The 13583-nt window shown below is 39.8% G+C and overlaps 1 protein-coding gene across 23 annotated transcripts in view; it reads left to right on the top strand.

The window, feature by feature from the left end:
• PMCA (plasma membrane calcium-transporting ATPase 3) overlaps positions 1 to 13583 on the top strand; it is a 192483-nt gene that overhangs the window by 156195 nt on the left and 22705 nt on the right. For all 23 annotated transcript variants that reach the window (XM_089739575.1, XM_089739569.1, XM_089739573.1 and 20 more), the window contains 5 exons: positions 1654 to 1854; positions 5591 to 5711; positions 7058 to 7223; positions 11950 to 12043; positions 12515 to 12631. In XM_089739575.1, the coding sequence (XP_089595701.1) occupies positions 1654 to 1854; positions 5591 to 5711; positions 7058 to 7223; positions 11950 to 12043; positions 12515 to 12631 (699 nt within the window). The remainder of the gene's footprint in view (positions 1 to 1653; positions 1855 to 5590; positions 5712 to 7057; positions 7224 to 11949; positions 12044 to 12514; positions 12632 to 13583) is intronic.

Below are 13583 nucleotides of genomic sequence, written 5' to 3'. Positions count from 1 at the left end.
CTTCTTTGATATCCGATAATGAATCGCAGCTGGCGCTATCTACTTTCAATTCGACTCATTCGATATGATTCACTGTCAGTCAAGTGACTCAAGAGTTATACTTTTTGAGTGATGGACAGGATATTAGTCTTTCGTTTCAGTACGTCGACCGTGATGTTACTAATATATACGTGTTGTAAATAAATAATGTGTGTGTATGTGTATTTCAGTATCTATTACACACGGTAAATCTATTTAGAGTTCGGATGGTACGGATTTAGATTAACGATTTGTTAATTTAAAATAATTATGTTGTTGTCAATGTAACGTGATAAAGCACGTACTGGGTAAAACCGGCTTTACGGAAAATATAAGTGAACACAATGAGATTTGAACCCGTAACTTTGTTAATATCTTTAACGTACAACCAACCACACGTCTTTTACGATTTTATGTGTTTGCGTATAGATTTCACGAAACAATGTACTTGTCATGTACTGTCCGATCGATCTTAAAAAGTCTTCAAAAAAATTCTCGAAAATACTTACTGTTTTTTTTTTTATGTTTACTAAACGCATACAACAAAACGTTAACACTGCATTTTACGATCACAACCGTATCGAAGTTGAAAAATTAAACATACGGATATCTTTTAAAATAGAACTCGTAGCTTCAAAGGAAATCATCTTCAAACGTACGCCAGCGCGTTTGTAATCGGCCGTCGTTTGACTTGTGAGGCGCGTATATCAATTGTGTGTACATCAATTGGCTTTAGACTGGAGCGTCCATTGATTTTTTTGGATTAACCTTGATGGGCAGACTGGGGGCCACCGGCCGCCTGGTGGTATTACTTATTAACACCATACCATCGTACCTCGAACATTGGCTCTAGGTATCGACTGGAATTACGCTTGTGCTATCCCTCCCTCATTAAACTACGTCCCGAACCTCTGATTAGTTCACGACAATGATACAATACTCCTCAACTGCCAATTTTTTTAAAGTGTATTGGATTTTTTTACTGTCCCAAAAAATTTAAAATCCAGTCTCTTGCTGGTGATTATTTGGCCATTGTATTAGGTGTGTATAGGCTTATATGAATCTGGAATACATACGTATCATAATAAGAAGGTATAGATAAAGAATTAGAAATTATGTTTATAGAAATCGTATTACTGGCAGTTTAGATATTGTAGAAGTAGAAACATCTATAAATTGTATGCCACAAGAAGAAGACTTTTCAATCGTTAGTACGCTAGTGCGAGGACTTGAAGATTTCTTGTTCGTCACAAAAATAAGATTGTTTTTTTCTAAACACTAAAGCAAATCAAACCTTTTACGAAATTGAATCACGCTATGTCGGAGAGCTTAAGTATGGATATTACTAGAATTTTGCTTTAAGGTAAAACGGTGCTAATTGTGTACGCAAATATATTGTGAGTCATAGAATTAAACTTATTTCTACTCCAATTTCATCGATACCGCTTCCCGATATCGGCCTTTTTGTAAGATCCATTCTGTAGTTGCACAAGAAGGGCCGCGGTACGCCAGGAATGGCGACGTCTGGTGAAGCGCACCACCACCCGAAGTGATAACCACGACCACTCTGCCAAGAGTGCATACGGCTGAGAAGAATTCTGTAGTTACTGATTATTTTTTTCTATTTGTCCCCAGGTCTTAGCGGTTCGAAGGCTGACCTGCAGCATCGGCGGGAAGTGTTCGGTTCAAACTTGATCCCGCCGAAGCCACCCAAGACTTTCCTGACGCTAGTATGGGAGGCTCTGCAGGATGTCACCCTTATTATCCTAGAAGTTGCTGCTGTTGTTTCATTAGGATTGAGTTTTTACAAGCCCGCAGATGACCCCAATGATGCGGGTAAGTTGTTACACTGTTATTTAATTATTAAATCCGATGTGTTTCATCAACTATGAAGAACATTACCATCTCGAATTGAGAGATATTACTCTGTTTGCTAGTAGACCGGTTCTGATTGAAGATTGTTTCAACCTAAATAAACTTTCTTACGACCGCCCCGTTTACGATGCTTAACAATTGCTTTCTTTAAAACAATCAAGTTTATAGTTATTTTATGTGAAAAAAAAATCAATATTATCAGTTCACTTGATTTTGGAAACAGTAAAATGTAAATGTACAAATTAATTTCCCCCTAGAATAATTAAAGCAGATTTTTTACATCTGCAACATTCTAGTAATAAAAAAATGTTTATACAACTCTTCATTGTATACAAATAGATAAATAGTGATAAAGTAAAGGCTATCAATGAATGCAAACTTAATGTAGTCATTTCAGCAGTTATAATGGTGATTCATGATGCCAGCGATGTGAGTACAAGTAGTACTCGCCGTTTTTTTTGTATATTGTAAGGTTTTTTGCGTTCCTATATGAAATACCATAGGGCGTTAGTTTAAAAATATTATGTCAGAGATAGATTTATTATTATTCATCAATAAATTTACGTATGTTCTAAAAATAATCTCTATCAATCAAGGAAATAGAACACATTAGGAATTCATAATTGCTTGTATAGAGCGTACGATAATATTGTGCAGTTTTCATACATCAATATTGAAATGCATGTTTTCAACGGGTTGGTACCACCACCATACAATCGGTTTATGTCCTAAATACATCGGTTTCTATTAAGAGTAGAATAGTTTTAATACAAAATTATTGGGATTTCATGTTTAGGGGGCTCCAGAAACCTTATAACGCCGAGTGGGCGATGAGCCATTTATGTTCAAAAAATTAACTTGTATTGTCTTTTCTTTCCGAAAACTAAAATGGATACAGACCCTGGTAAGATTATAATGCTGTAGTAGAAAAATTAAATGATTCAATAGTTTGAGTATCAATTTAAGTAGTATTAATGAATTTTAAGTAGTGTTAATTTGAATCTACATTCACTTCTCTCCACTTTGTCATTCAATCTGTTATCAATGCCATCAAGTTAACAGCTTATGTCGTATTTTTTCAAAAAAGAATTTTGCCGTATGGATTTCGAGTGGTGTGTAAAAATGAGGAAGTTATCAAGAACCTTTTCCTGATTTCTACTTCTTTTGCAATGTAACCTTTTGTAATTTTCATTCGCTTCAAATCCATCTTGCATCTCTAGTTGATTACCAAACGAAACCTGCAAGGAATAACATTCATTTTCTAATATTTCACAAACTTTTTGCCCAAAATTTTCCATTTTGGCTAACTGCGTAAGTTTCATCCTACAATGGTTTCCATTATCTCTAAATCTCATACGAGAAAAGAGAGATATGGGGATCAAAACAAAGGATAAATTAAACCAATTATGATCTTCGGTTTGCAACTCAATTGGGGAACCGAAATCTACAATGTTTTTCCCTGCAGGCTCCGAAGATATTATACCCGGCACGGTTTTTAGCATGTAGTTAATAGTAACATTTACAATCTCCTTAACCTCCAATTAACCTTGTATTTGTTAAATACGTGGCTTATCTAGTTTTGTAGAACAATTAATTACATCACTTTTCATTTAAAGGCTAGTTTCGTATGCTTGATGAAGCTTTGTTATGCGCTGCTCCGATGTTGGTCGATGTTGGCTGGTACAGTTGGATGTTGGTATCGCAACGGCTGGTATCAGTCTTCCCGCAATTGAAAATCTCCGGATACTTTTAAAACCCCAACGCTACCGTGTAAAGACTTATCTCACGTTTGGTCATTTCATCGGAAAATCGTAATTGGCTGTTTCCATTCAGTTAATAGCACGAGTTTTAAATTTGTAACGGTGTGGTCCAGTGTCGAAGGTCGAAGACAACTTCCATTCTGATTTGATAGTGATAGTTTTCTTATATCAACATGGATTTCGATCATATATCTGAAGGTGAGCGGCGTTTTCGCATTGCGATCTTGGGAGATCTGGGTGTCTCATAAGTCCCGCCTCTGCGCAAACTACACCAAATAAAAAAATAGAACCCGCAAATTTATAATTTGCGTAATTACTGGTGGTAGGACCTCTTGTGAGTCCGCACGGGTAGATACCACCACACTGCCTATTTCTGCCGTGAACCAGTAATGCATTTCAGTTTGAAGGGCGGGGCAGTCGTTGTAACTATACTGAGACCTTAGAAGTTATATCTCAAGGTGGGTGGCGCATTTACATTGTAGATGTCTACGGGCTTCAGTAACCACTTAACACCAGGTGGGCTGTGAGCTCGTCCACCCATTTAAGCAATAAAAAAAACATATACAAGTCCTTCTGATGTTGGTAAATAAGTAGGTATCATATACAGCCTATAATGCGTGTCGTAAAATTATACTACCTCCTGCCCACTACGTAACGAGGGAGTGTCCGACCCGATACGGCCTTTCAATGTTGTCACGTAATCCGATTTACCGTCCCTCTCCCTCGCGTTGTAAAGGTCATTAGTGCGAGAGGAAGCGCAACGTTTCGAGCTCGTTCGATTAATCATCGCATTAAAAGGGTTGAGGGATAATATGTCACGGTGATTAGGGTTCATTCTTGTGTTGTGCGATGGTTTTTATTTATAATCGATTCTTGTTTAATTAATAACAATTTTTATTCGTATCGATTGAAGCTATCAGTTTTGTTCTTATTATAATGGTATCAAAATTCCGAATTCAGATTTTCGGACTTTCCGATCAGCAGAGTTTAATCTGAGCAAATAACAATCCACACCTGTGTGACTGTCTAGAATTATATTTTCTTTTCATTTGTTATTTTATTAAGAGACAAATTCGCAATTTGAGTATGCTATTAAAAAAAAATGACATTCGGAAGACGTATCATTTCTTCAACCCGAGAATCCTGAACACGCTTTTTTCGGTCGAACCCTAAATATCCACATGAGCTCCACTGATTAACAGCTTTGGCGTCACCGGTCGCTGATGGTATTACGCTAGGCACCTTCCGTGAAACACCAACAATAACTGTACCAAGTTTCAACTTGATCGAACAAATAACGTAGGATGCACATAACTTTTTTTTTCCTACCTAAGCTGATAAGCCTTGAGAGGCTATATCAGCGTCGCCTTAACTAACTAGTAGGTGAGCTCACGAGGCTCAAACCTGATGACGTTGCTAACACGAGCCCTAGCAAGAGCCGTGCTTCGCATAATTTACTCGTCAAGCCCTTCCTCGCAAGCGACGGGTTCGACGAGAACGATGACCGGTGCTTGAGGTACCTAAAAGCACCGTTAGTGGATCGGGAGGATCCGAAATGACGTATTTGGGGCGACGGCGACTGCTTTCCAAATTGTTTATCAATAATATTTTTTTAAGCATGTTTATTATGTGAAGATTTCCAAAGATACCCTTTCCACGAAAGATCTTTGCAGCACGAAGCAGCTATCAAGCATTACGTGAACTCTCTTCTTCAAGCCAATCCAATGCTAGGTATCTTGGAATGCACCTTTCTTTGGTCTCTTGCCTTTCGCATCCAGTCCTTACCAACCACTTTGACCAGTTCATTGGTCCACTTCGTTGGCTGTCTGTTACAACGTCCAGTACGAGGTCTCCACTCCAGTACTTTTGTGCTAATCGGTGGGTGGCCCCACCACTATTTGAATGTAAATCTAAAAACAAAACGGTTTTTTTTTCAGCACATTTGGACGAAGAGGAGGGCCACTACCAGTGGATCGAGGGTCTGGCCATCTTAATATCGGTTATAGTCGTCGTCATAGTAACAGCGTTTAATGATTACACGAAAGAAAGGCAATTCAGGTCAGTAAACCATGTAACCAACTGAAGGTCCAAATAATTAAATTTCTCTGCTACATTTGTTAGGGAAACTAATGATGCTTGAGCCATAAGAAAATTCTAGACGATTTATTAAATATTTATATTTCCTTATTATTACTACTAATTAATTAGTCATCGAGAATCATATTTATAATTTGAAATGTGTAGTACATATACGTATTATGTATGAAATAAATTTATATTTCATTATTTATGCATTTTGGATTATTAGGAATATTTATAAAGTTCATATGATTGTCGAGTCTTATCCAAAAAAAGTATTGGAGAAATGCATTTATGTATGTATTATCTTATTCGTGTTTTCTTTCGCATAATATTATAAAGATCCGACAGCGTACTTTTACTGGTGGTAGGACCACTTGTGGGTCCGCGCGGGTAGGTACCGCCACCCTGCCCACTTCTGCCGTGAAGCAGTAATGCGTTTCGGTTTGAAGGGTGGGGCAGCCGTTGTAACTATACTGAGACCTTAGAACTTATATCTCAAGTTGGGTGGCGCATTTACGTTGTAGATGTCTATGGGCTCCAGTAACCAGCTAACACAAGGTGGGCTGTGAGCTCGTCCACCCATCTAAGCAATAAAATCGTTACTGTAAATATTCTTTGCTAAGATCGTCTGATATACAAATGCTTATTTATAGTAGAGCTCAAAAGCGTACCCGTGCGAGTCGCGGGTAGGCACCATCGTTCTACCCAGCTTCGTCGTGAAGCAGTCAAGGGTATAGGTTCGAAGGCCGTCGTACAATACAATTGAAACCCGACCTCATGTCCGGAAGGGTCACATCGACCGGCACGTGAGGGTGCGAACATTATCGCATCGTGATTTGGATGAATTTTCCTTTTTATTGCTTAGTTGGGTGGACGAGCTCACAGCCCACCTGGTGTTCAGTGGTTACTGGAGCCCATAGGTATGTACGACGTAAATGCGCCACCCACCTTGAGATAATGTCTCAAGTATAGTTACAACGGCTGCCCCACCCTTCAAATCGAAACGCATTACTGCTTCACGGCAGAAACAGGCAGGGTGGTGGTATCTACCCGTGCGACTCACAAGAGGTCCTACCACCAGTAAAATTTGAAATAACCTAGATTGACACGTAGGGAAACGCCGGGAGTGTCTGATGTAGTGTAAACACGATGTTGTGTATTTGTGATTATATTCCATCTCAGTTTACGCGCAAAAGACTGACACAAGTCACTCTTTATACCGTGCGATTGGAGCTTGTTCTATTTCGTTCTGGAGTAAGAATCTGACGCGGATCCCATCGCTGGGCCTCACATCTTGTCAATAGCGAATGCTTTTATTCCAGAGGTCTGCAGTCTCGGATAGAAGGCGAGCACAAGTTCGCCGTGATCCGCGGCACGGAGGTCAAACAGGTGCCCATCAGCGAGATCGTCGTCGGCGACATATGTCAGATCAAATACGGAGATCTGCTTCCGGCTGACGGTATCCTGCTGCAGAGCAACGATCTTAAGGTAGGTTCATGTGCTTGCTGATCAGCAGATCTTCGAGTCCCACATACTTGGGGACCTCGTAGGAGGTTCGGCCCTCGGTCCGAAAAAAAAAGGTGTATGTTGTGGTTTTTTTTAAGGAATTTTATGACCTGGTAACTAATACCTTTAAGTCATGTCTTATTTTAATTTATATTCTTTTATTTTATTTATATTATATATTTCATAATTTCACGAAAAATGATAATATGGAGTGAAATGAAATGAAATGAAAATGAGACCCAGTAACTTTACTGACATGAGGTCGAGACCTCAATTGTAACGATTGTATGTTGTAATATTCGACGAAAATCAACTCTTAATGATTTCCAATTCATTATCAAAATCAAAAAAAAAAGACGCGCTCAACATTTAATCCCCACACGCTATAGTGCGAATAAATATATGTTTTTCTTTTAAATGTAAATATATTTCGCAACAGACGCAACATTAACAAAGTTATCTAAAGCGATATCGTTAATCGGCAGGTAGCAATAATTTACGTGTACACAATATGTATGCGATCGCTGATATTGGCCCAGGGTTGCTTGTTTAATGTTTTTAAAATTATAATTTGATTTTTATGGCACAGATGAGTGAACGCCTCTCGTTAAGAAGTTAACGTTTCTTCTTTTTCTTAGATGAGTGGCCGAGCTCACAACCCACCTGATGTTAAGTTGTTACTGGAGCCCATAGACATCTACAACGTAAATGCGCCACCCACCTTGAGATATAAGTTCTAAGGTCTCAGTATAGTTCCAACGGCTGCCCCACCCTCAGACCGAGGCGCATTACTGCTTCACGGCAGAAATGGGCAGGGTGGTGGTACCTACCCGTACTGACTCACAAGAAGTCCCACCACCAGTAATTACGCAAATTGTAATTGTGTAACGTGGCCTATAGAACGTGACTTCCGCATGACTTCAAAGTCTCTACTCTGATTCATAACGGCTTTCATACCCTTCAAACTCTTCGCGCCTTATACTGGTAGGACGGTGGTACCCACACGTTAAGACTGCGAATACCTCCTTTCGCCACTAAGTGCATGTATCCTGGTATAAGACTCAGATAACGCTGATTCCCTTTCTCCGTTGAATCCCTTAGTCCCCTTTTCGACATCCAAGGGATGGGGTGGATGGTGCTCTAAGCGGAAACCTGTTGATCCAAATTGATAGCAATTATGTGTAGAATGGGGATCGCAGCGCATAAAAAAAAAATTTCAATGTTCCAAAATTTTCTCTTTAATAAAAAAAATAATTAACACTTTTATTACGCCTTGCTCATCATCGTTTTAAACGTCTTCGCCATCTTCTTCTTTTCTCTGTCATCCTCTATTCTCTTTCTTTCCGTTTTCTCTCACACATATCTTAACGCTCCGTTCCACACTGTTTTCATACGTTCCATTCTTACCAATCCTACATATATGATTACATTTAGCATCCACTCTGGATTAGGATCTAGACTGACCAAGGTCTTTGGTTCGAAGGTTACGAACTCAACTTCAGTACAGCCCTGCAGTAAATATTTTTTATAAGAGCTAATAATTTATTAATAGCGATTTTTGATAAAATTCATTATTTTCATTCTCGTGTACTGCAAACAGGCCACGCTGTTACGATGCGTGTCATAAATTCGGAACGCACAACCCTACATCCGCGATACTACAATAACCTTATCAATATAATTTATTGGGTTATCTGTTCTCATTGCTTACGTAATACGGATTAATTGATATTAGTAAAGTATCCGGACGCGTTTAAGTTTATAAATTAATTGTATATATATATATATTAATTAATTCCCACACACCCTGTATAGCTAACGTATATGAATCCGAAGTCGCGGAGGTGGCCGTATTGATAATTGCTGACTTGATGAGCATAATAATAGTGACCAAAGATAATTTTGCTTATTTTTTTCATCATGCAGGCAATGGAATTGAAATTAATATCAGCCTATGCGCGGGGTCAACGCACCTACGTGTCTTTAACTCGGCTTTTCATTGCGGGCATTCACAAAATATGAAGATGGTCCACTTGTGTTACGACGAATGTTTGTGGTTTCTTAAATCTTCTGATTGACATTTGGGTCCCCTAATAAGAACACCCTGTATTTTTCATCGTTATATCGACATTACATTTAATTGTTAGTATATAAGAAGTCCACGGCTGAATAATAGATTATAGATTAGATTAGAATAGATTATTATGAATAATAGATTTACGGGTGCGTCTTCAAATCTAGCAAATTCAATTTAATCAAAACGAATGTCTCTAGCCCATGTAGCGCGATATGTAATCACCAACACCCTCTAGCGGTCAAAATCGAATAGGTACAAATGTAACAGGTTCATTGAAATTTCTGAGGCTGGCGCTCACACCCTTTACCTTAGTAAGTTAAAGCCTCTGCATAGATACTAGACGTACTCCCTGTTTCAATTTTCCCCTTTATAAACATTATTGCATTTCTAGGCAGTAACTCCATATTCGAATAAAAAATATACATATATAAAACATATATTATTCCATATTGTGTACAGCGAAAGTCCTGTTAGAATCATCGACAACATTTTTACTGATTATTTTAAACAAACAACCAGACAATTTAACTGTAATGTTTACATTATCAAACTCAACGGACACTTCAGGAAAAAAAAATAAAAATAAAATTTCAAAATCAGATAATTCCGAATCCGCCTGATACGACTCGAGTAATTTGATAACGTAATTATAAAACTCGAATGCAGTATTTTTATCTACGTACGTAAGTGTTTGTACAATTTATAAGGAATCATGTTGTCGCGTGATTGTGTGAAGTGCCTTTATCGGGATGACATAATAGTTTTTTTTAGTACACAAGCGATTCCGCTGCCTTGATATTCGAGATTGTCCTATACTATAAATTTTTTAAATACTGTACAATGTCAAAGTTACCGGAATCCGTGGACGTCATTAATCAAGGAATAAAAAATCTGAGTATTAATATCACAACAGTGCAAATTATGGTTTCGCTTCGTTATTATTTTTAAATCGACAAGTATCTTGGAATTCTTAAATAATTAAGATAACGAGCCTTCAAATATGGGCACGTGTCAAGAAAGAGATGACACTATCCTGCACAGCTATAGCTAAGATGTTCCCCTCACCGGTACCCACCATTACGGTCACCGTCCTCGCCGAACCCGTCGCTTGCGACGAATGGCTCGGCGAGTAAATTAACCCACACAGCCCACTGAGTTTCTCGACGAATCTTCTCAGTGGATCGCGTTTCCGATCCGGTGGTTAGATTCTGCGAAGCGCTGCTCTTGCTAAGGCCAGTGTTAGCAACACCTCCTGGGTTGAGCCCCGAGAGTTCACCTACACGCTAGGGTAACGCTGATATAGCCTCTCAAGGCTATCAGCCAACTTTAAGATATTTTACTAAGAATATATTTTCAAACACACGCAGGAAGCGTCTCTATTGTTCTATCGTGCGTTCCGTGGTCTTTACATTCGTCATCGCCGATAAAGAATCCACTACAATCGCCTATAAAGGTGCGCTGTGCTAATAACTCGTTGGAATCCAGCCAATCGACGTGACAACTATTTACGCACCGCCGATAGATGCGCTCGCTACTTGCTACATCAGCGCGGCGCCATAAACCGGCTGTTGAATCGGAGCCGGTAGACCTCACAAAGTTTTTTTTTTCCTATTGCTTAGATGGGTGGACAAGCTCACAGCCCGCCTGGTGTTATGTGTTTAGTGGAGCCTATAGACATCTACGACGTAAATGCGCCACCCACCTTGAGATACAAGTTCTAAGGTCTCTATACCGCCCCACCCTTCAAACCGAAACGCATTACTGCTTCACGGCAGAAATAAGCAGGGTGGTAGTACCTACCCGTGCGGACTCACAAGAGATCCTACCACCAGTAAAAAAATGATAGTAAAAAAGGACTCACAAGTGACCGCCACCACTCAGCTTGAGAGTTGGTTGAAGTATGAATAGTAATGTGGTGGCTGTTCCACCTTTCTGATGGGAAAGCGTGCCTATTCCACGGTAGATATAGGCAGGATGGCGTTACATACCCGGTCGTACCACGAAAGCCGAACAAAAAGTCGTCGTGGCCTAAAGGATAAGACGTCCGGTGCATTCGTTGTTGCGATGCACCGGTGTTCGAATCCCGCAGGCGGGTACCAATTTTTCGAATGAAATACGTACTTAACAAATGTTCACGATTGACTTCCACGGTGAAGGAATAACATCATGTAATAAAAATCAAACCCGCAAAATTATAATTTGCGTAATCACTGGTGGTAGGACCTATTGGAGTCCGCACGGGTAGGTACCACCGCCCTGCCTATTTCTGACGTGAAGCAGTAGTGCGTTTCGGTTTGAAGGGTGGGGTAGCCGTTGTAACTATACTGAGACCTTAGAACTTATATCTCAAGGTGGGTGGCGCATTTACGTTGTAGATTTCTATGGGCTCCAGTAACCACTTAACACCAGGTGGGCTGTGAGCTCGTCCACCCAACTAAGCAATAAAAAAAAAATAAAAAAAAACCGCTAAAATGTGAATCTTCCTTTTATTTATGACACAAATGTCGGTAGTGGGTGGCGTCGTAATGTCTATGATCTCTGATAACCAATTAACACCAGATGACCCGTGAGCTCACCGGTCCATCAGCAACAATAAGCCGTTACCAGTAAAACCAAATTTTAATTCTCTAGATTGACGAGTCATCCCTGACGGGAGAATCGGACCATGTCAAGAAGGGTGAAACATTTGATCCCATGGTGCTATCCGGTACACACGTTATGGAAGGTGAGCTATCCTATACTGATGTTATCAATGGCCAAATTTGTTGGCCTGTCCACAATCGGCTCTAGATTAAATTATAGTTTTTGTATCGACAACATTGGTTCCTCTTACAGCTATAATTGGTCTGGCATCACGTGACAAGCACGTCATTACGGATCCTCCGGATCCACTAACGGTGCTTTTAGGTACCTCAAGCACCGGTCATCGTTCCCGTCGAACCCGTCGCTTGCGACGAAGGGCTCGACGAGTAAATTAACCCACAGACACAGCCCACTGAGTTTCTCGCCGGATCTTCTCAGTGGGTCGCGTTTTCGATCCTGCGAAGCACGGCTCTTGCTAGGGTTCGTGCTAGTAACGTCGTCAGGCTTGAGCACCGTGAGCTCACCTATCTGTTAGGGTGAAGCTGAAATAGCCTCTCAAGGTAGGAAAAAAAAGTGACAAGTAGAATCAACATTGATTGCAAATGACTTCCAGGTTCCGGCAAGATGTTAGTGACAGCCGTGGGGGTGAACTCCCAGGCCGGCATCATCTTCACGCTGCTCGGTGCCGCTGTCGACAAGCAGGAGAAGGAAATTAAACAGAAGAAGAAAGGTCAGTTCCTCCTCGCCACGCCTGTCGTACGATTCCACTTCGCTATAGTTTACATCTACCCCTCGTTATACCGACCCCCTCCCCTAGTAAGTTGGTTGCGGGCTTCTTGTGATTAAAAACTCAATGATCGGAACAGTTTGTGCGCTTCGTTTAACCTCTCGCCCGCAAATACGGGCAAAATCCAACATAGTAAGAACATTCGAGAATTCTCCGACTCTGAATTTCGAGGTCGCCCGTTGCCAAGCGCAGCCGCCGCAGACATTGCTCATTTAGTCACAGCCGGGACAGCTCGTGTGCTTTTGTTGAGTGAGCTGAGCTTGCGTGAAAGCGGACACATCATCGAGCTATAAAGTTTTTCGAGCGTCACAGAGAGAGCGTGACTGACTGTGGTTTTTAAAAACGACATTTGTGTTTGGGTTGTTTTTTTTTTTCAAAATTTTGCTACTAAATTACATGTTGTCAGCGTTATCATTGTACTCATTTTAAATAAAATATATAAAAAATATATTAAATAAATAATGTTGATACTAAAAGCTGAATACATTCATACAATTAGGAAACTAAATGAGCATTGTACTAAACCTGCTTCGTTGGATTAGCGGTCCCCCCGTCTACACGGCGGCCCCCCTCTGGGGATCGATCTATAATTAAATGAAATTAGTAACTAAAATAAAAGTTATAAAAATTACTGTATGCTAGTTAATCTTTTAACTGTAATTTCGTTAAAGACATTGAACTTAAAAATTAATAATTCATTACAAACTTTTACTACAATCAAATAGTTACTCACTTCATTTAAGTCACGAGATTATTTTATTAATTAAACTAGTATTGTAATGTTTTATTTTCGTAGCGTTCGTATTGCATCTTAAATTTAAGGGTCTTGTTAAACGTTGTACGTTTGTATGGTTAACTAATCGGCTGATGTATTCGTGGCATGGTGACGTATGTT

The sequence above is a fragment of the Bombyx mandarina genome, chromosome A1, assembly GCF_030267445.1.
Source record: "Bombyx mandarina strain Sakado chromosome A1, ASM3026744v2".
Classification (NCBI taxonomy): domain Eukaryota; kingdom Metazoa; phylum Arthropoda; class Insecta; order Lepidoptera; family Bombycidae; genus Bombyx; species Bombyx mandarina.
This window is presented reverse-complemented; position numbering and strand designations above follow the sequence as displayed.